A 24,611-nucleotide genomic window follows, 5' to 3' on the forward strand; every position below is an offset into this window, starting at 1 on the left:
CTTTCACACGCAGTCACCCCAGAGGGCGAACGTGCGATATTTTTCAAGTAAAAAACACCCGAAAATGGCTTATCTTTTTCTCGATAGAAAATAGACGCTACATCTAAACGAGATGATTGCAATTCTCACATATTAACAGAAATACAAACTTAACCACCAGCATAATTTTGTAATGTCTCTCGTGAACTTTAAAGTAACTAAATAAAATTTCTATTTTCTTTCCAAATGTTGTATTGAAGCTCGAATTTAGTAAACGACGTGGCGATTAAAGACCATTCATTAATCCGCGCTAATTAACGTACGGAGGTTAATGACAAATCTCGGGTAATTTGATTGAAGTAAGCGCGACATTCGTGGGTTCGCATACGAAACCTGCGAGAGGAAAGAGAAAGAGAGAAATAATGGTGCAAGGTGTCGGCCTCGTTTACAGATTCGCGCGACGGTGTATAAAAACAAAAAGAAAAGTCCCGACACGACGACGACGATACGACGTCGGTCCCTCTGGTCGTTTCAAGAGGTAGTTTCTCGCCGAATGTGGTCGAAATGCGGAAGCTGGCTTCACGGCAAACGAGTGTCATTTAACAATCCGGCTGGTGGGTTAAACCGAAGACCCGATTTTTCCGGATCTCATTAGCCGCGCGACTGCGCGCGCACCGTCATTATAATCCCCCGTTGGTCGACCCATCGACGTTGACTGCACTAATTGCGTTTGAAGTGTAAAAAAAAAAAAAAAAAAAAAAAAAAAAAAAAAAAAAAAAAAAAGAAAAAAAAAAAAGAAAGAATCGCATGCAAAAGCGAGATCGCGAGCAGACAGAAAGGTTTGGCGAACAGGACGAACAAATAAATCAGAAGAGGCAAAAAAAAAGGATGGCGTGCGCGTTTTTAAGCGCAAACCGGCGAGGCTCAAAGCTGATTGGCGAAAATTCGCACTCCATTATCACGCTCGTAAATTAGTTGTTATTACGAATGCCCGGCGGCGCGTCATCTCTCTCGTTTGCGAGAAGATTGAATTTGTAATCCTTTATGGGGCGCCGGCTTCATTAAAATTGTTTCGTGCGTAATTTGCGCGATCCGTTGCGCTCGCGATGTGCGCGCGTTTTTGTTTTTTCGGCATCATTATCACTAATTTTCCGCGAACGCGCCAGGAGAAATCGATCGATCGGCTGGAATGACAATAACGTTGTGTGTATAGTCGAAAATACATCCCCGACCACAAATATAGCCGTGCTCGCAATATCGCGCTGGTTCCGATAACTAGCTCATTTATTTTCCAAATACGCCAAAGGAATGTATGCTCAGAATGTGTAACAATTTCTTAACTGTTTTTTTTTTAAATTATTATTTGTGTTACCTTTGTGTGTAATAATTATACAAATTATGAGTTAAAAGTTCTATATTATGAGATAAAGAGTGGAGAGCTGAAAGTTTAAAATACAGAACCAAGAACTCTGAGTTTAGAATTGATAGTTGAAAAAAAGGAAGAAAAACAGAAATCAAAAATCTAAATTTAGATAATCGATAATCAGAAGTTAAAGACACAGTTGATTATTGCGAATTACGAATTTGCAATATTTAAGAGAGTTTTCATCAACCTTTAAAGTCACATTTGAAATTATGTAAAAAAGGTTTGTTCTGTTTTGGAACGTCTCTTTTTTACGATATTTCAACGTTACAACTTTTGACAAATAACTACATTTATTTTACTTTCGATATGTAAACTTCAGGGCGCGAGCTATGTTGTAACGCACGTACGATGTAATAAATCACAGGATATAATGCTCGAATGTTTGCTTATGTATGAGCGTGACATAATAGGCGGGTTAATAATTTCGTGACCTAAAGTTGGCGCAGGCTCGCACGACAATTAATTGTTCGTTCTGAATGTTCTACATATACATACATACATATATACATATGCATACTTAACACATACTATTATATATATACATATATATATATATAATGTGTATATATATATATATAAAACGCGCGCGTGTGTGTGTGTGTGTGTGTGTGTGTGTGTGTGTGTGTGTGTGTGTGTGTGTGTGCATATGTATGTGTATATATGTCTATATACATACATGCATGTGTATGCATGCATGCACTGATCGACTTTTCTATGAAAACTCTAATAATAAACCGCAGCTTTCCCACGATATATTTGAAATACTCATGGATTACGAGTGGCTCGCTTATAATTGAAACTTACATGGAAAATTCATGAGAATGATCAGATTTTGACACAAAACACATTTCTAATTCATGCTCAGCGAATATAGAGATCGAGTAAATCAAATAAAAGACCGAACAAAAACAAGTAGTTAAATATATTTTGCAAGAAATAAAAGATATTTTGATAATTGCGAGAATAAAACGTTGTAAATACAAATTATACAAAAAGATAAGGAAAGTAAAAATAATGATCAAATGTAAAGGCAAGAGAGAAACAACAAGGCTTACATTCACGGAAAAAATCATAATTAGAAAAGGAACAGGAAAAAGATGAAAGTTGAAAAAGAGGAGGAATAGAAAAAAGCATAGCGTACGGAAAAAAGTTGGTGCATCGCATGCGATGTGCTTTTAAAATAAAGTGTTGCACCAACCTGTTTCTCTTTCGACCATCCTGCTCTTTTACCTTCATCTTGTTTCATCATGTGCCTTTTTCGTACGTACAAGCACGTATTAAGGATTTAAAAAAGAAAATAACATCGACTTCGGTTTCTGTAATGGTTTCTGAGAAATAACACCAACAACTGATTTGCTCGTTACAGAAAAGACATAATTCGATCTTCTCAAACAAATACATCGAAAAGATATAAATGAATAAACACAGTTGATTTTTCTAATATGGTTAATTAGGCTCGTATTAATAAACAGTGTGTAGACTATTTATGCTGCGTTAAGCATTATCGATTAATTTGCATAAGGATCCCGCTTATTATACGAATACTATAATCAATTGTCATAATCGTCAATCTAAATCTGCAAAGTTGCGCAACAAAAAAACGCAACGCTGCGTTCATCGAAAGAAACGATTTCGTAAGTATCATTTCCAGATATAATTCCACAATCGAAGATTTGCAGTCCAACAAATCCGTTATCTGTCTTATTGTAATAATCAATTAATCCCCGTTAAAGACATAATTTTTACAAATACAAATTAAATAATATACTATAAAATATAATTTAAAATTGTTCAATAAAAACATATTCAATATCGTCCCTTAAATCTTTGCGTACATAAATCATAAATTTTAATCGTATTTTAATAATTCCTTATCAATTAATAAATAAAATAATAAGTCTCGAGATTAATGATATCATTCGCCCTTTCTCAAAATTTTTCACATATAATTTTAGAAATATTTCCTAATGTAAAAACTAGAAAATTATTTGTTATAAATTTCACCATTTTGGCATGCGTGTTTTTTCTGCGTTACACGTCCAAAAATTTACTCGTGTTACCGTTCTACGTACGCGAGATGCGAAGTCATCGATGGTAACGATTTCGGGAATATTATTTCCGGAAGTGAGCTCTCTGCGATCGGGCTGCCTTGTGGTCCGGCGAGCCCGTTATCTGCGTCATCGGCCATAATCGGCCGTTGCCCGATAAATATATAACGCTCGTCCGCCTCGCGCGCAATAAAGATAACATTCTTGTGCTCGCTATCGGCGGCAACGCTGCTCTCCGCTTCGGCAGTGGAGAGTGACTCGACTCCTTAAGAATTTTATAGCGGCAGCTCCTTGCGGGTCCGAGTCGTTAACCCGTTCGCGAATTCGCCGCTTCTCTTTTTTATCGTCGCTTATTATACGCCGAAAGAACGCCGCAAGTGAGTTGACCCGCCCGCTCGCTTTCACGAGAGATCGAGCGGATGCGAGCAGAGCAACGCGATAACTTCCGCGCGAGACGTTTATTACGTGGTCGCAACAGTCGAAAGTATCGTGCGGCGCATCCCGAAAATTTAGATACTCACTAATTATAAAATAACTATATTTTCAGAAACTACATTCGGACTCTTGATCTACCGTACACGCCCCGCCTTTTATGGAAGAAAATTATGGTAACTGCGCTGAGTAACTTTGTTAATAAAAATTAATTTAATTGTTATTACGTATTTCTGAGAAAGAGAAGGGGAGGGGAAAAAGAGAGAGAGAATTAAAATAGAAAATTTTTAGACTCGAGCATATACAAGTCGCATTTAAATAATTTAATTTAATCAAATTATCACTAATTTTGCAAGTCAGATGAGTAAGAAAGAAGCTATGAAAATTTGGAGTTTAATGATAATATTTATAACTAAAATTAAAAATATACATGATTAAATAAATCCATTCGATCGGAAATCTGTTTTATGTTTACGTTTAGATGTATTTCATTTTTCACAAGTAGCTGTAAATATCATTCTTCAAAACTCGAAATGTTTTAGACGCACGTTACTGCCGCTCGCAATTTGCATTTGCAACGAATGATATGAGTCTTAATGAGTCCTTACCTGGACTTTTAAGACGATTTAATTGCGCGGAAATATCGGCCGGGCATAATAAAGAGGCTCGCAACATGGCGGAAAGAAACCGCGTCGAGAAACTCCTGCGGCCAATTCGGCCGACGGCGATTGCATTACAATTGACTGTTTAGAGCGCGAATAACCGCGAATGTCATTACGTCAGAGACAATATGGTCCGCCTTTAATTAGTGCAATGAAGACATTCCTGAACTCGCGCACACGGAAGTCAGAAATTCGCCGAACATGCATAAAGCACACAGTCAGTTCGTATTACGCCCCGTGGAACAATATATCGGCTCTTAATTAAAGATTTACCAGTCCGGTCATACGGTCTTAAAAATTCGATTAAAACGAAACCTATATCGTTATTTCCGTCGACGGGTTTTAATCGATGACGCGATTCCGGATTCCAAAGTTCACTTCCATTAAAGCTCTCACTTTTTGAGAAACGGAAAGTTTAAGATAAAAAAATGTATAAAATTTTCCTCTTTTGCTTATAATTCGTGAATAATAGAATAATTCTTTACAGTTTTATTTTTCTTTTATTTCTCTTTTATAATTTTGGTTCATATAAGAATATAGAATAATCTTAATTTTGGAGTATTTGAATTGAAGAGGAAAGATACATTTCGATTTTTCTTAGAATAGAGCGTTAAATATAAAATGTATTTAAAACTAATATGTACGTTTCGAATTAGAACGATTATTCAATAACTTTTCCTTCAAGATATGTTAATTATTCCCTGTGAATGAGAAAGGTAAGTTTTAGGTGCAATTTCTCAAGCCACGTTCGCTCAATGAGAAATACAGGTGTCTGCGATTCGATAAATGGTGTTGCCCTAATTTGGTCTACTTCTCGTCTCGTGAAGGAACGACACGTCTCTCAACGCAAGAGTTGCGAGTACGCCTAACCGCACCGCGGATTATTCTTCTCGGGAACAATATGTCCGACTTTAATTGCACCAGCCACGACAACCTCTCGCTCGCTTCCGGCAGTCAGGAATCCACGAAATGCATCCTTGTTCCGGCGAACTGTGAACTCTCGCTCGCTCGAAATCCGTTTGCGAGCGTTTCAACTTCGCGATGCGCGATAAAACTGATTCATTAGTAAAAATAATAGAGATAAATGCAATATAACTCCAGCAAACATCAGTTGCATCTAGATAATAGGCTAATGAACTCACGCGTTAATAACGTTTTCGGAAGGTGATGATGATATGACGCGGCTACGTAAACACGAATAAGATCCACGGAAAAAATGATTTCAAGTTATCATCATTGTCTTAACAGAATAAAATGCAATACAAAAAGTCAATTTATTACACAAAATAATTTCTTTTCTTTCCCATTATCGAATTGTTATATATTTTTCTCATTTTAGATAAATAAATCAATAAGCGAGTAAGAAATTGATATTCCTTGGCACACGACACGTTGTGATTTCTCGTAGTATTTGGAATTATTATTTGTCGCGAATGTGTTGCGGACGTTGTAATTCTCTTTTTGCAGCAAACTTTTAATGAAACGTTGCTACTTGTTTTGATAACGAGCACGATAGCAAACTCTGTTAATGTATTTTGATAACAGGCGTAATAGCGTGTGCTGGTCTCTCGTGCATGAACACGGAGAAACTCATTGCGATTACGGTTGTGCCAATTGTGAAAAAATTTCGTTTAACATAAAGAATTGATCGTCAGAGATCAGAATGCACTTTTTTGCATTCTTTTCATTTCTAAGATGTAGTGGAAGATTTTTACAGCGGTTGTGATCGGTCAATTTTAAAAAATGTTAAGTTTGAGTAAACGCGTTGTAGGTTTATTAAATATTAATTAACATTTTAATATTAGTAGTAAAATTAATATTAATAATAGAAATTAATTCTACAAACTAATAACGACGCATCGATAATAGTTGAAAAACAATTTCCTATATTGCGCATATTAACGTTTCAACCTGACGTAGCAAGTAGGCTTTAATAAACTTCATAAATCAAGTAGCAACGCGGTAGTTTCTTTGGTGACCCCTTAGCAACAATGCACACTGTTCGGATACCATGCGCGATGGTAATTACCAGAAAAAAAGCTAACTAACTCGACAGCGGAGAAAGCGAAGTTTCGCGTGAAACTCTGCAGAGTAATCTTTCACGTTGCGTCCGGCGGGAGTGCATAATTTGAGCTGTTAGCAAATTATGCAAACGAGTTACTGAAATGCAAGGCCACGGAAAAAAGTCTATTCGAACAATTCATCAAAATATTAATGATAAACGCATGAGTCAAAGGCAACACATTATCATTATTAGAGAGATACATTTATAGTCGCTTTCTGTATCAACTTTTTGTATCAAATATTAAGATATACTTCATCGTTCTCTAACGGTAAATCTCGACCTGTTTACTTCATTTCGCAAAATTTCGCATCATCAAAAGTAACAAATAATTTGTATTATTTAGAAAGCGTTTTCGAATGCAAATGTTATGATCTGAGTTCTAATTTTACAACAAGAAGATCCGTTTTTTGAACTTTCAACCTTTGCACTTTCAACCTTTATTTACTTATTTTCTCTTCACATATGTGCAACGTGAGACGCACGATCTCAATAAAACTGCCAGTCGTTATTGCAGTAACGGGAAGAATCTCGTATTATCGTCGAGGGCGTAAATGAGACGAACGATTCCACCATAAAGCTCAGCGCGATTGAACGATATTACTGCGAAACGATAGCGTGCCAATGAAACTCAGTGAAAATGACTCTCGCGGATTTTATCTCTCGGTCTAACAATGCGATCGCGAATGAACGATGTACACTTTGATGATCTCCTGAAGATGCAACAAGCTCATCCGCCTATGATACTGCTCATAATATTAAATTATTCTACGATGTTACATAACATTTTTCTTCAATATCTTGTTACAAGTCATAAAATTATATAAAAATATTATCCTCGCGATTTTTATATTTATATCATATATTATATTTTTCCAAGAGACTAACGCGAGATTCCACTGCTTCCTATTATAAATAAATAATAAAAAGTTTTTGTAAGTTTTTTGTATGTAGGAGATTTACGTTTGATTATATTACTTTATGAATACAATAAATCGTATAAAAAATATTTCGAACAATATTGAATAAACAATTCAAGGCACGTTCGTAAACTAGGGTAATAATACCGAGTGACTCTGTAATTATAGTATTGTAAATGAAGAAAAAGTATTTTCATGATTAAGGACGCTGCGAGCAAAAGGGTTAATGTAACCCCTACGACTACTGCTTAATCTGATTCTGAGTTGCACAGTTGTAGTAGCAATCGCGAGCACCACGTTTTACACATTTTGAAGGCAGATACGGCTTGGCCGATAAGGCATTATTCATTGGGTCATACTCTAACGTATGCGTTTGTATTAACTCTCAGAATTTGCGTCTACCGTGCGCCTACCTCATCGAACGTTCACCCAGATCCTATATACAACTATATAGCGTTTGGCATTTAATACATCGTAAAAGTAAGGTTACTTTGTGATCGCGCTGGTAATATGGGAGGATTTCGCTCGAAAGAGTAATAAATGGCTTACCACGTCGACATTAAATAGCGAGGTCGTAATTAATATCAGATATAACTAACATCAAACACGGCTAATGTTAAGCCTAATTAATTAATTAATTAATTTGGTTAGTATCGAATGTGGCCATAATACTATTTAGCGGATACAAAATATATTTAATGTAAATATTGTTAACGTTTAACTATATATGTGGTTATATTTGATCTATTAAAAGAGTGATGTTTAACGCGACCAATATATATATATATATATATATATATATATATATATATAAAAATCTATTTATTGTGAAGTGAAAAATGATTAAATGATTGAAACATTAAAATTTATTATATTAATTAATTTCAACTAAAATCTTAAAAAAATATGTTTTTCTCATCGATCACTATTTTTTTCAATTATTTTGCAGCTTATACTGAGAAAAATGTTCACAAGGTAATCCCAAATTTCGATTTAAATATAAAATAAGAATTATAGACATGCAAGAGTTAACATCGCGAAGCTAAATATAATAATTAAAGTAAAATATTATAGGAATTAATGAATGAAAATTTTATTCATTCTTATAACAAGAGGTATCATGAGCATAATTGTAAAGTAGAGAAATAAATTATTGCACATTCAGAAGATTTTTTCCATTAACGCTAACGAATACTTTCCATGAGATAACGCTTTAGCGATTTCCTAAACATTTTTCTCTAGCTTGACGAGCGGCGTAACCTTCGCTTTGTCCGCCGCGAAGTTCAGCCTTGGACGGAATCAGGATGTTCCGATACATCGAGGCAGGGCAGTATCATGTAATACGCCGCAATACTTTAGCGAGGCGCTTTAAGCGAGGCGCACTCGCTCGAGCAAGCAGCACCGGAGTTTACAAAGCGGTTTAAAGTTCCGCAACGGTGAAGAAACTCCGGTTTAATTTGGCGCGCATTAATGCGCCCGCGAGAAACTTCACTGGAAACTTCCGTCGCAGCAGTCAGGCCACGCTTTCTCTTCGCGCATCTTTTTATCGATCGGATGATGCAGATAGAAGAGGAAAAGAGAAATTCTCAAGTGAATCGTCGATATAAAACTGTTGCGTGAGAGAATGCATCTTCCGAAGACCGCACGAAGACCTTATCAATGTTTTCTAATAAAAAATTAATTAAAAAAAAATTACGACATACAGAATTTTTAAAAAATAATTGCAGAGCAGAAAATATTGACTAAATTGTCACTATAAATGTCTACTTAGTAAATTTTATAAATTAAATATTATTTTTTGAAAGCTACAAATTAAATATTCGTTTATTCTTATATTTATTCGTGTCCTAAATGTTCCTCGTTTAACATAAATAATTCAGAATACAGCGTTTCAATATTTATAGCGTTCATTCCGATATGTAATTTGAGAAGTTAATATCTATTGCAGTATTGAGTCTCGCGCTGGAGAATCGATTTTCGTAGAAACAATTCGAATTCACCGACGACGACAACGACGCTATCACGGGGGGCGGTGCTCGGATTTCAATCGGAGTCCGCGTCGTGGACGAACGCGTAGCCGAACGTCGAGGGAACGTCGGAACGAGCACGTACACGGCGCGGTGCTTACACGCGGATTTAGCCCCCGAAAAGCTTCCAAGCGAACCGTACACGAATATGAACAAACCGACGCGCCTCGTCGGGGAAAAGCCCCGGGGGTTGGTGGTTACCCCCAGAGACCAGAGAGAAGGATAAGCGAGAGAGGAGGGATGGTTTTAGCTTCTCTTTCTCCCGACGCCTCGAGGGGTGAGTTGACTTAACCAAAAGGTCTCGAGCAGCGTCTCGTATGAATGTTAACGAGAACGCGATCGGAAAGAAAGGAGGGTGAATGGGGGTAAAACGGATGGGAGGTGATTTCAGCCGCGAATACGTAAATAAAATGGGTCAAAAGCGCGAAGGTAAGACGAGGCGAAGTGCGGGCTAAATGTGCGGACGAAGTGACAAGAGAGGTGAGGAATGTTTTTCAGGGAGCCGAAGGAAAATCTATGAAAAGAGGATAGAGGTAGAGGAGCATTACGAGAAACAATAGAACGATCGGCCGGAATTGCACGAGAGAGATCGTTTTATTATCGCGACTTGCCTCCGTTCACGTCTTAATAAAGCCGGACCGCATTTTTCTCGTTTTTTAGCGAAAAGCTGCTCGGTCACCCGCGCCTCCTCTTCTCCCTTCCTCTTTAAATCTTCCATTATCCTCCTTTTATTGCTCTCGAACCACCATGGAAGCCGTTAACGCAAGGCCCAATAGAGCCAAACGTAATCTATTAAATAGATAACGGCACCTTCGTTTCTCGCCGGGCTTGGCTCTCTTATTCTGCGTTCTTCCGTGATTTTCACGCGGTGTGCTCGAGGAAATGCAGCTTAAATAGATAGGAAGAAGATAAGATCTGTATTGTTGGAAATTTATATAATTATATAATTTTAAATTTCGCGTAAGAAAATAATATTTGAATAATAACTATTGTTATTAAATTATAGAATGTATAGAATGTTTTAAAAATCTTGTTTTTTTTTTATTATTTTTTAATTATAAATAGAAAACATTTTAATCATTTAGATATATTTCAATCAAAATATTTTAATCTCTTTCTAATATCGCTCGAATATATTTATATCTGATATTTAATATACTGGAAGAAATGGCAGTATCACCGGAGAATGGAAGGGAGTGAAAGCAGCGTCGGTGGTGGCTTATTCCAGAATTATTTTTCACGGAACGTTGAAAAATTGCCGTCACTCCGAAATCGGAAATCGATTACACCGGCTGATTCGAGGCGCGCGGGGGCAAAACTGATGGCGCTTTTAGCTCGCCGACGAAACGCCATCGGCTTCTTCGAGGCGGCTGAGAGATGGATCTTCGCTTCTTGACAAGGGATTGACGATAGATAGAGTCGTATATAAATCGTAGTCACGTAGATTCGACGATGGCGAGGCGAATTAATCTGCGCGAATAAAGATTTTTCGCGAGCCAAAAGGGGATTCCGGCTCGCTCGCGATTCGCGATCCGAGAACGGAGTATTGCCGTTTGATCTCGGCGCTGTTTGGTGAGTGATTTAATATGCGCCGCTAACTCGTTCGGATACGCAAAGTGCATGTAAAATAAGCGTGAGATACCGTACGGCCGGGAGAAATATGAAAAGAAAATCGTGCGCTTTGTACCTCCTCCGTGTTCTATGCGCGCGTTTAATCTCTGCACCGGCAGAAAAGAATAATACGCGATTTTATTTGAAAAAGAAGCTTATAAGGGACATAAATAATGAGAAACAGTTATAAATTGCGCAAAAAAATATTACTGTTAGAATCACATGCGGATTCGCATGCTTCACATAAATATGGATCTTGCTGAAATGGATGTTGTACAACATAATAAAAATTTATGGACATAACTGTGTCTTTATAACATAGATGTTTATACTCTTACTATTAATAGAGACGTCGAACTTTCAAATTAGTAGCATGCTAAAATCTAGTGTATATTCTAAAAAAGAAAATACTAATTTGATTTTGAATATTCTCTGCGAAACATTCTAGTTCGGATAATTTAATTTCCTACAACATTAAAGATAAAATATACCACTTGTGAAAAAATTCTATTATTTCATTATTAAACAATCAGATAAGTGATACGTTATATAAAAATAAAGAGAATCTAACTGTTGACGATTACAACAGCAATTACTATGGTATGTCGGAAAGGTCATATATAATTTAATTATATATGTATGTACAGAGATATTTGGTCTATAGCCAATAGAATCGTGCCATTAAATGTTCGGAAGTGAGTTATATTACACTTTTCCTTCACATTACATATGCCTACGTTTTCTAGCGTAATAACGTAGTATTATTATCTTATAGCCGGTATTATTTCAATCAAACAAGTATGCGAAAATTGAACGTATCTTTTAATCAACTTATTCAATCATATGATAGTGACGCAACGAGAGATATTTATCTAATCATGATTTACAATTGCATTACAATTGCAATGTAAGAGATATTAAAAGAATTAATTCTCCGTTTAAAGATTATTTAACAAACTTCATTACACGTCGCATTTATAACTTCTATTGCGTGTTATATCTCCATTACACGGTATAAAGAGAATATGTAAAAAGGTGAAAAGAAAATGTGGAAAATGACACTATATATGTACATAGAGAGCTGGATTTTCAATTACATTCAAAAGCACCGTTAGCATCGTGATGCGAATAGAAAATAGGCAAGAATTCGCATGGCACGATTTTAGCAACCATTTTTGAGGGGACTTTTTAGAACTAGGTCACGTGCGCAAAAGGGATGTGAATTAGAAATCCTTGCACCACTTGTCGCCGATGGAATTTGCGCAACGCAAGCAAGAAGACATTTCGATCTATCGACATCTCTTTTGCGGACAAACAGTAGTGATGGCTCTAATATTTTTAGAATATTTTTAGAATCACACATGACCTTCCGACTCAAATATAAATTAATATGCATGTGTGTGTATGTATGTGTATATTATGTGTGTGTGTGTGTGTGTGTGTGTGTGTGTGTGTGTGTGTGATTATATAAATGTAAACATGATTTATGTATTTATATATAATATTTATATTTAGTATAATAATATAATTCAAGCACGATTATATTTAAACGTGAGTAATAATCGATTAATACATCTATACGTTAAAGTTATATAGATATCCTTTATGCAATACACCCACACTTGGTTTAGTTTGCTCGAGAATTGAAATCAGGATTGATTCAAGAGCCATCACTACTAGCGAGGTAGTCTCACGGCGCAAAGAAGATCACGACAATCTCTTATTTTCCGCGCGACCGATCCATTCGGCGCGAATTGGAAAACGCGAGCGGCAAGCGAACGAAGTTCTCGCTTCAACGAGGACGAAGGGTTTCGTTCGGTCACATACCACCAAGCTGAAAGGCAGTTTTTTCACATGAAAAAAACTAGTATATGTTGCATTTTTCTATTCATAACGAGAATATCTGATAATTTTAATTTCAACCATCTCGTTTTTAAAATAACATTAAAATGACGTATACACAATATAATTATGTATAAGTTAATATAAAATTAAACCTATAAGTTTTATCTATGTCTTTCTATCACCTTGAAGCACAAATAGAATTCTACTTAATTATTCTCTTTTGATTTCACTACCCTATTTTAAAGTACTCCTTTCTAAACGAGAAATGATGTGATCATAAAAAATACATCAAAGCTCTTTGCTTGAACCACAAATCAATCGATCTAATAGAGTACCATAATTTGTTAAAGAAGCCTGCTTGCCTTTACTGTGAAAGGCAAACTTAGTTCTGTAATAGTGCAATGAAAATGCATCGATTACCCTCTATGGAAAGCTATAATAACGGTGATCTATAATTAATCAACTTATCGAGGAATACATCACGAAAAATTATAACAGAAATGCGCATACAGAAGCATCAAGGTCAATTTATTCAGAAAAATACGTTTAATTTCATTCTTTATAATTTAAAATGTCGAAAATAAGATCTTTAATTGTACCAATCTCTAACTGTACCAAATATATACAGTCATTTTATCAAGTCAATTTAAACATATATATAAAAGATCCGCGAGGTGAAAAATAGGTATAAAAAAATTAACAAGTAATTTACGAAATTAATAACAATAGAAAAATTCGTATATGTACATATAATTATTTCAGGCTAAAAAAATATAAAAATTCTAACTATTGTCATGGCTAGAATTAGAAACAATTACAGTTGTTTACCACTACGAGCGTGTCGAACTACTAAAAGTGCAAGATAAAAATAATCTGGTCGCGATACATTACATTTCCGTTTCGCGGGTTACCAGGGCGTGAGGTCGAGGCACTTTATCGATTGCTCTTATCCTCGATGTTACTTAACATCGCACTCGCCACGTCGACGATCGAATCATCGCGTCACACAGGCGTGTCGCTCGATCGTCCCCCTTCCGGTCGTTTAAATTTAGACGGGTGGCGATCGCGCCCGCACGCCCGATCGCGTGAAACTCATTGAACTCAGCGGGAACAGAGTACGAGAGGGTTAAAGCGTAAAGGGCGAGGACGAGAAGAGAAAGAGAGGATGAAACGCGGCCCGCGTTTGCACGTGGGTGGGAATCAGATTAGTCACGTAGCAGCGGTTACGAACAAGGAATAACGTGGAAGGGTGATCGCCGTCGTTTGTACACGTTTGGTTTCAGGAAACGCGAATACAGCGAACCCGTAAAACAAGGAATAATAGGCAAATTTTGGTCGGAGGAAACGGGAGATCCACTTGTGCCGCGTTGTAATATTCGTACTACACATACCTAAGCTAAGAATTTCCGATGATTCGAAAGCAATATCGTTTTCTTCATTTTGTTTTAATTAATTCTTAATGTATCATTACTCATTTTGTTTTAATGGATTCTTAATATATTATTATTCATTTTCGTTCTAATGAATCCTTAATGGAATGGTAATTTAGATGTAATATTCGAATACGTAAGGCATTCCTGATGACTCTCTTATCATTCTAATCTCCGAGCGTTTACTACCTATGTTAAGAAACTCCGATATCAAGCCCTATATAAGACGACGCCAAAAAGGCAATCACGTTCGTAGTAGTTGTAGTCGTCGTAGTCCGGTCTCAATCTCAGTCATCGACAGTTAACAGATCTCAATTCGCGTGCTCTAAATCATAAGAACTGTTATAACAATTATTATAAGACATAAGTGAAATAAAGTTGTTTTTTTTTTTTGAACAAACAAAATTCGCGTGTCTTACAGTGTACAAATATGACATGAAAAAACAAAGAATAGGAATATGAAGATAAAAAGAGTTACAATAAATTGGAAGAAAAACGAGAAAAACAAGTCACTCGGAAGAGCGTTAAAGGAAGAAGGAATAATGAAGAGAGGAGAAGAAGAAGAAGAGATGGGAAAATATAAAAGTAAAAATAAAGAGGGATGTAAAGGCAATTGGAGTTCGAAAAAGTAACGAAGAAAGAAGAAGGGAAAATAGAGTTAGTAAAAATCGTACAACTGTCGGTATATACGAGTCGGAAAAAAGGAAGAGTAAACGGCTCACGAGACGCGAGGAGGAGACGAGGGTGGAGTAACGTTAGCGGAGGGAAATGCGAGGTGAGGAGGCGGGTAGACGAAGTAATGCGCAGTAAATTGGGACCGCCGCGTGTTGCCAATGTGCCACAAATCTTCGGCGCCGAGGTCCGTCACAAGCCACGGTCCTCGGGTTAGGTGGACGAAGAGAAATCGTCGATTTAGACGGGGGAGGGAGGACGGGAAGGGGGGTGCGGGGGTTGCGAGAGTTGCCGCGACCGGTCGTTTGCTGGCACAACGCCGTTCCGCAGCGAAGAGCGTGTTCGTCGGCGGAACGACCGTCGAAACAACAATGGACGTCGGAATTATTTTGCTTATCTCGCCGACGCCATATATTCGTCGCATTGACGAAGCTTTACGGTGGAAGGAAACGCGCGCAACAAACGACGTTCTCGCGCTGCGAATTTCGCCTTCGTGATTCGTCGAAGCGACCAGAGTTAGAATCGCTTGTCACGAAACGGCAAAAATAACGTCGCGCTCGATACCTCATTTATATTTCAATTCGCAGAATCAGAACGGGCACTGCAGTTTCTGCATACTTTGGAAAAGGTGGAAAAATGTATCGTGCTTAAATGCACCGTTTCCGTTATTTGTCTAAATTTAAATATTATGTAACGGGAATTAATATGTATTAATATAATGACCCAATTACATTAATAAATTGTAATCCGTTCGACTATTTTCGTCGTGTTCCGGTATCCTTCAATTTTACCATATCACAATGATAATAGTTTATTACATTAAGCTTATAGTATGAATTCAGATGTTTTGATAACAGAAATATGCATTTAATTCTCCTGAACACGTTTTAAATGTCATCGATACCCCATTAGTATTTAATTGCAGTATTAATTTGCAGCTTGTATTAAATTTATATTTTAAATTCAAAATATGCATTTCTCTTGTTAGCCCATCCTTCTATGGAATTTTAAAGAAATTATGGGCACACAATATTATTATTATTATTAAATTCTAATGTTAATGCAGAAACCGTCTTTCAATAGTAAATTAATTGTGCAACTACAAGAGACCAATATAGTCAAGGAATTAATGCAAAAAAGTAATGCAATATTTTTCATGCTTTCACGTCATATTATTTACTAATGATGATAATAATAATCGCTCTTAATATCACATCCATGATAATACATTCACACGAATATATTAATCCTTCAATAAAACGCATTTATTCGTTTAAAATAAATTTAAAATAGAGTTTGTACTATTTCGCTGAAGCTGACTTCAATTATCTTGACACATTTTCTAGATTTCTTTTATTTCTTGGCATATCGAAAGATGGTAGGTAGCTGCATGCTGAAGAAGCACGAGAATTTTTCCTCAAGAAATCTTATCCTGCGAAGAGAAACTCGGCTCGCCTCGGGGACGCGACGCACTCTGTAATCACGCGTTGTCCACAATGCTTATTATCTCGATATTGTATCGAGTATATAATAGGATTACCGATCTATCCGGCGTAAATATTAATTGTTCAGAATACGGCAGGGCGAGTGTAAGTGGTGGCCGTAAATTATCCGGCAGCGCCTCCCCTTTACCGCGCATATAAATCCTCGTCGTCGGCGGCGGGGAAGAGAAGAGATGAGATCTTCATGGCGTAATGTCCCAGATGTGATCCACAACGTCGACGCAAATATAACGTAAATCGGCAAACATTTATGATAATTATGGACAAACAATGATAAATAGTCAAGTCACACAAGCAACAATTTGAACATTGACCATTGCTTGATCAACGCATAATGTTGAAAATTCGCATTGATTATTGATAAATTACAATCAATGTAATTGTGATAACCCTAATAGGTCAAAATTAATTAATTTTTAATCAATTCTATTGTAAATATTGAACGTCCAGCAAATCTAAGTTTTTAAAAGCAAAAAAATGTTATTCCAGAAAATTGAATTGTTTATTTTTCTGTTGTGTAATCAATACGGTGGACAGTCTACATATAAAATAAATGAAATGTTCGAAATATCTTTGAGCGATTAAGCGATTAAAGTTTGATCGACGATTTCACTTGGTAATACAATAATTGTGTAATTGTGTAACTAGAGTGGGTCATACCGTTTTTATTCTCAATTAGTAAGGACTGAAGAGTTTGTTCTTCTTAAATATTTTAATAGTGCGAGTAATCGTGAACAAAGCTACGGATGAACGACGTCTTTCGGCACCGCTCCGATGCCCATAGCGGTCACTGCAAATTTTATCACGTTATTCGCGAGGTCAGCTCGATCGAGATCATCCTTTCCGCCATTAACTAACGTTTTACGACGGCCATCAGGGTAGATTACAAAGTGGCGGCTATCGAGGTTTTATGTAATTTTTCGAAGCGCCGCGCCGGCATATTTATACGCTCGCTAAGAGGAATCATTTTCGGTTTTATGACGGGCGGAATAGTAGTAAAAACTTAATTGCCGAATAACTGAAATGATACGCATATGCGTGCTTAAAATGTAGAGAAAAGGAGTGGCGAATAACGGCGCAAAAGAATAAAAATGTTAAAATTTAGCACTATCCACCTTCTCATAAAGATTATAATATTTAAGAAAATTAAAAATATCAAACATGTACTTCTCATAAGTAATTTAAGCAATATAAAAACGATGATATGACAGCTTTTATTATTATACCTCCTTTGCAAAATAAATGATGAAATATAAGAGAACTTTTCAATAATTAATCCAAAAAATAATTAATTTTTTGTAATAAGAAACGAATTCTTCTTTCGGTTTTAATTTCTTTCAAGCTCTCGATATTAAAGGCCTTCTCAATATTCTTTCAAGATAAAATTAATAATCTCGTCAATAAGATATCGTGCCATTTCATTTTATCAATTAATCTTCTTAGATCTATATTTTATATTCGTTTTATATTCATTTGTCAATTATAATTTTTATTAATAATATGTTTATAAAGTAAATATTATTCTTAAAAAATATTAAATATCTTTTTTGATGTACTCCATAATTATATATTATAAATATTATAAAAAATAAGCAGCGCACAATGAATAAAATATTAGGAACAAGAATAAATATTAAATTTTGAAAATAAAAATTAGAAATACAGCTTATAAAACGTAACGCATTAATTTTGATTTCCAAAATTTAATATTTATTTCATGTTCCTAATATTTTGCTCGTTGTGCGCAAGATCTTTCTCTATCCATTCTACCTGATCAATTATTTTCAAAAAAGCACACTTAAAATGCAAAAACTTGATCTAATGTGAATGTTCCAGATAAAAAACGCAGACAAAAATGTTATCAAATGTTCACAGCCTTCTTTGATCTATTTTTTTGTACACAAGGCCTCATTCAAACTTCGGCGAAAACGGTGCAAAAAATTTTAATTTATTAAAAAATTTTTATTTTCTTTTGCTTATACTGCCATTCTTTCACCTATCTGCGTGCATGTCGCAAGTTTGTGTGTGTGTGTGTGTGTGTGTGTGTGTGTGTGTGTGTGTGTGTGTGTGTGTGTGTGTGTGTGTGTGTGTGTACGTCATAATTAGGAAGGGAGCAGCGGAGGCAGAATACTGGAAACGCAACTACGATGATGGCTGCATGGATTGGATGCATCGAGGTGTATGATAATCACATAGGGATAAGAGGACATGCTGTCTCTCTCTCTCTCTCTCCACCCCTGCCGGATCTTCGTTTCTCCTTCTGACCCCAGTATGTCTCAGCTTCGACCCTTTCTGAACACGTCGGTCTGAAATTGCTTCTCGAGATTCCGCCGCTCATTAATGCTCGCGTGCGTTCAATGCGTCGCTACATTCTAACTCTATCGAGCGCTAAGCTGGCTTTCTACTTCTCCCCCTCTCATCCTTTCACTTCCTCGTCTTCCTTCATATTCGCCGAGGAAACATGTCGAAGTGTTACGTTTTAGCTAAATCTACAAAGTGTGTCTTGTGAATCAAGAAGCATTCACAAAATTAACAAAAAAGCGATTCTATCTAATTCTATTAATTTTATCTAATTTAATTCTATTTTATTTATTTTTTTTTTTCATTTTTTATTTCGTTCAGTTAGAGAAGAATTTTTCTTCAAGAACATTCGTAAAAAGAATTACATTTACGCTCGTACAGTGCGATGCCATAGTCTCTCGCGTTTCTCAGATCTAATATTTAGACCCCGCGGTCGTTTCGCAACCGCAACCGTGAACAACATCGTGGATAGTCGAACATTATTTTTTTTTTGTTTTCGTTCCGGTAAGCCCCGGATTTATGAACAGAAAATAACGTCTCTCGTGCATTCGGCCGCGCCGGCTGGCGTGCCTCGGCAGTGCTCGAGTTTTCTTGAACTTCCGCGATCAGTTACACGTCGTCGGAGATTGCAGCTGGGCTCGCAGTCGGGCTAATATGCGAGCGCGGAAATGGTCCCGAGAGAAATTTGTAGGCGCCGCCGTCGGCGCCTGAGCGGAATTCTTTTCGACGGAACATCGAAACCCCGAAAAGCCATTTCAGCAACTTTCACCCTCACGCGTGTGCTCCACATAAGCAGCAGCAGCAGAGTGATAAAAAATTACGGACGTGACAGAAGCCGTAAAGATGCACGCATACACAATCGGACAGCTTACAAACGCAGCATGTGAAATTTTTATTGTAGAACTCAAATTATTCCTGAAGTGCGAGAGATACTCATCATTTCTTATTCAAAATGAATCTGTTTTAAAGTTTATGCAAAAAAATATTTAAAAATACAAGACATTAGTTTGTATATAAAGACGTCAAGGAATATAATTATTTTTCCGAACGTCAAACTATCGAGATATCTATTAGGGAGATATTCTTTTTAAACAACATATTAGAAAGTGACATTTTCTCACAATTTATGTAAACAATATTGACTCAGTGCTAATAAAAAAGTAAAAGATTCTTATTGCCGAGGGTTTATCATGAAGCTGTGTCGCGTTACAACATAGCAAAACACACACATATACACACATACACACACGCGCGCGCGCGCCAGCAGAATCTCCTAAATCAATTAGTACGAGAACGGTTTAATTCTACGAGCGTGCTATGGTATGTTCCCGGACTTAACATGCCGGCCGAAACCTCCCATCCATCTCGCGGGGTTTTCCGGGGTTTACGGCGCAACAACGATCTTCCGCCCCCAGCACATACACGTCACGAACACTTCCACCCTTGTTATTAACCTCTTCGAGACGATTTTTGTATCCCGTTTAAAATTTACAAGAAAACATACATACCAAAGCTTTCTCCATCAAATTGCATTATATAATTAAGTTAAAAAAAATGCGATTCAACTTGTAGATAGGAATTTTCAAGAATAATCCATCTAAAATTATTAACGACGCGAAACGATTTTGTATTCGTACACATCCCTGTTTTTTCTTTCAAAATAAAAATTAATATATATTTATAATTCTGTTTCCGATAATTATTTATAATTTTCATTTTTGCAGTAACTGATAAATTTTAATTAATTAACGTCTATCCAACGTTAAATTATACATACATGTGCGTGTACACATTAATATTTATTCTAAGAATCTTGGGAAAAATATTTCGTTTGCTATAATTTTCCGAAGCAGAGCTAGCCAGCTAGATAACATCTCGCTACTGACAACAGTAACGCTCACAGACGTGACAATTTAAAATGCCCTTACTAAAGTTAAAAAGAACACGCGGAAGGCATTGCACCGGGATGCAAAACTGGCTTTCGCCTGCGGCGAGACGCGAGTTGCGAGAGATTCTGCGGGATGCGTCGCGCGTAAATATCCACGCGCGTTGTAGCCAGTCCCTTAATTGACGCAAGGATGGAGAAGAGGGGGGGGGGGGCTCTTGGGGGTTTACCCGCGGCAAGAAACCCGCGGTCCGAAATCGTAAATACTTTCTCGCACTCACCTATATTTCGCGCGACGACGGCGCAGCCGTTGGTTAAGAGCCACGCAAGTAGCAGACTGCCGAGGATCGGAGCTCCTCCTTTCCGTCGACCCTTGCGGCACTCCATCGTGAGGTTCCGAGCTCCGACTACGCCTGGAAAAAAAAAAGAGAAAGAAACGATCAAGCGCCGTGCATTGGGGCGTACTGCTCCCGATGCTCCTGCATCTCTCGCGCGAACTATGCGCTCGCATCGCGCATCGCGCGATTTCCAAGAACACATACGTCTGAGATCGCCGTATGTCGCCGCCGCGTTATTATTGCGTGTACGTAAATCGCACACTTTACCGGACTACCATTCCTACGCCCTTTTTTTATCTTATCCCTTTATTTTTTATCGCACGGAGACGCGCGTCGACTTACGATCGCGATTACGTGGAAATCGCGATGCTCGCGAATAGCAAAAACAGATTCAAACCGCATGCACGTAATAAATTAGATTAAAGTACAGATAGCCATGTTGCCATAGATATAAGTATTTGGTTAAAACTGATAAAACTTGCGTATCGTATAAAATAGGATATTATTTCTTGATAACGATGCAAATAATTATTTTTATTTTTACATGTGGATTAAAAGTTTATATATATTGTTTTAATTTATATTATAAAGCTAGGAAAAATCCAAATAATAATTTTTTAATTATTTTATCTTATTTTCCGAAATGCGTACGTCTTTTGTGATTCCTGGGGTCGCAATTTACCATCCTAATTCATCTTGTTTCATCCGGTAACGCCCACTGTTTTTATTTGATAGGATCGCATCATATCCGCGTGGTTTGAAAATTTCGAAATGCTGACGCCAAAATTGTTTTCCTTTTTCGCCTTCGTTAACCTACATTCACGCGAATGCACATATCCCCAACCCCTTCGTTTCGCTCGACGCGCGGATTAAGCTGATTTATAGTGTTTACCGGCGATGCTCGCTCGATTTTTCCTGTGGTGTCGCGCGTGCGCTCCGTCGACCTATCAGCTTGTCGACAAAAAAAGACCACGTAAAATTGCGAGAAAAAAGAAGAAAAGCTGCGTCGCGTCGGGTCGCCGCCGAAAAGGTAGCAGGTGACTTGTGTGGATTACGCATGAAATTGTGCATTTTTGTGGACATCGCGAATGTTGAATCTTGAATAAAATGCATTTATTCATAATTGAAAGCCTTACATCTCTAAGACACAATTGGCAATTTCAAAAAATATTTTTGTTTTGCAAAATATCAAATTTCATGGAATTATGACTTGATTAATTAATTTAAACTTCAAATATTTTTCACTTCAAAATATTATTTTAAATTTATAATATTTTATCTATAATATTACATCATATTATAGAAAAAATATTACAAATTTAAAATAATTTAAAAGGATTTAATTAAAAAGAAAACTTGTTAAGTTATTATTCAATACTAATATTATCAATTAATTATTATTCCTCTTGCTTTCACTTCAATCTCGGAGTGTAAATGTTCTCTCAAATGACATTTCGTAAAATTCAGTAACTTCAACTTTATTTTTAATATCGGATATATTGTACAAGCTTCCGTTAAAAAATCCCGTCAAAATTCTTTCTCGGAAAGAAATTTTTGTAGGGGTTAGTACATCGTATGTCTCTCAACAAGCCATCGTCTCGATTACGACGAGGAAGTTCATCGAACCACGATTGCCGCGTGCATCATGGCGGACCACTTCCCAGATTGCATCAATGCAACCGGATTGCATGGTGCATTTTCGCGGCCGCAGAAGAACTGCGACGCGGATATCTGGAGCGCTGCCAATTCCTCTCGAGCGGACTACGTTAATTTTTCCGATGGATCTAATTAAGTTTCTTCCCCCCCCTCTCTCTCTCTCTCTCTCTTTTCCTTGTGCTGCTGTCTCCTCTTTATCCGCCCGCTTCGTCTTCCTCATTCCTTCTCGAGTGCCGCCGGTTATTCAACACTTAACACAACGAATGGAAGCCGCGTAGCAACGCGATTATCGCCGAAACATCTGTAAACCAGCGGTATAACGACGATAATTGAATGCGTTGACTGTCCCTCCCTCCCCTTTTCCCTTCCTTCGCTTCGAGCAACGTACAAACGCATCCTCGCGTACGTCCCATGCATTACGCATAATTAATCCAACGATGCTATCTCCTCTAACCTTGTACCCGCGCGTTCATCGCGCGAATAGAATCGGCGATGCGCGATTCTCCTTTCATCAACCCTCCCTTTGCCCTCCCTTTTCTTCCTCGCGACGCGCCGCGATACTGTATACGATGTGCATACGTGTGCCGATGCATGCGATAATCCCGATGACAACGCGATTCCCATCTCCGAGGTCGGCACGGTCCAAGAGAGAAAGATCATTTATTAAAAAGGAAGGAGTAGAAGAGGTAGAAGAGTAGAAAGGTAGGGATGTATACTCGTTCGACACAATCGGGCGAGTAGTAATCTCCTGGCGACCATATCCTTTTTTTTTTTCTTTTTGCCTTCGGTACTATTCCGCTACAGATTTTTCAGGTCAGTAATCGAGCGCCTGTGTGGAAGGAATTCCCAACGATGCATCGCGCGGTGCATCTACCAAGATTCTTAGAAATGCTTTTATCGAATCGAACTATCGCCACGTTTAATTCTCGTGCGAATCGATCTTTAATAAAAATATATTCGAGTGCCGTGAGATGCTTGCCACTGTACCAAAATTGTACAGTAAGGGAAGGCGCAAGGAGAATAAAATGGCAAGCCATTTTGTAAAATAAAATATTCATTGAAGCAATCTGTTTGTAAAATATTTTGGAGGGTATTAAGAGATTGTTAATGTTTCAAATATAATTTCTGCATCTTCAGTTTTATATTTTGATTTTATATTTTGATTGATTAAGATATTTTTATTAAATATCTCAAAATGAAATATATGTAATATAAAGAAAAGAATTCCATTTCCTTTTATTGTGAAAGAGATAATTTTAAAAAGACTTACGCGAAGTAAAATAAATTATACTACGAACCTAATATCTCAATTTATCTAGAGATAATTTTTATGCTTTAATAGCCTGCGCTATTTGTATGACTTAAATAAAATTATAAAAGTATTAAAAATAAAGTCAGAAGTCAATACTTAAATTTTCACGAGGAAAAATTCCTCTTTCAACATAATGAAATCATAAGAAAAATTATAAAGAAAATTAAAATATAATTCGCAGACAACAATAAAATTTTAACAATTTTCCAAATTTCATTAATAAAAACATTACCCGTGACACTTTGTATTTTCAACGTTTTAAAACTTTGAGAGTACAGTAATAAAATGTCGGAAGTAATTTTCTACCATTTAATCGCATTATTAACACCTGGACGAACGTAATTATAGTGATGAAATTTATTTTACATTTAACACTGTTCTCCACGTAAAGTTTCAGTAAACGAAGACCGTGTCGGGCCGATACTTAGAACATAATAAATAATTCAATAATAATTTCCACATGCCGTCGGACTGTGTCAAAACGGGAGAAGTGACGCGCCGCC

General features: G+C 36.9%; 1 protein-coding gene across 1 annotated transcript in view; it reads right to left on the reverse strand.

Annotated features, from left to right (window-relative positions):
* LOC105425791 (latrophilin Cirl) overlaps positions 1-24,611 on the reverse strand; it is a 305,513-nt gene that overhangs the window by 220,267 nt on the left and 60,635 nt on the right. Inside the window, 1 exon segment of the mRNA XM_011636718.3 lies at positions 21,084-21,215. Within this exon segment, the coding sequence (XP_011635020.2) occupies positions 21,084-21,189 (106 nt within the window). The 5' untranslated portion in view covers positions 21,190-21,215.

The sequence above is a fragment of the Pogonomyrmex barbatus genome, unplaced genomic scaffold (genome assembly GCF_055798465.1).
Source record: "Pogonomyrmex barbatus isolate J1 unplaced genomic scaffold, ASM5579846v1 scaffold16, whole genome shotgun sequence".
NCBI classification, from domain to species: Eukaryota; Metazoa; Arthropoda; class Insecta; order Hymenoptera; family Formicidae; genus Pogonomyrmex; species Pogonomyrmex barbatus.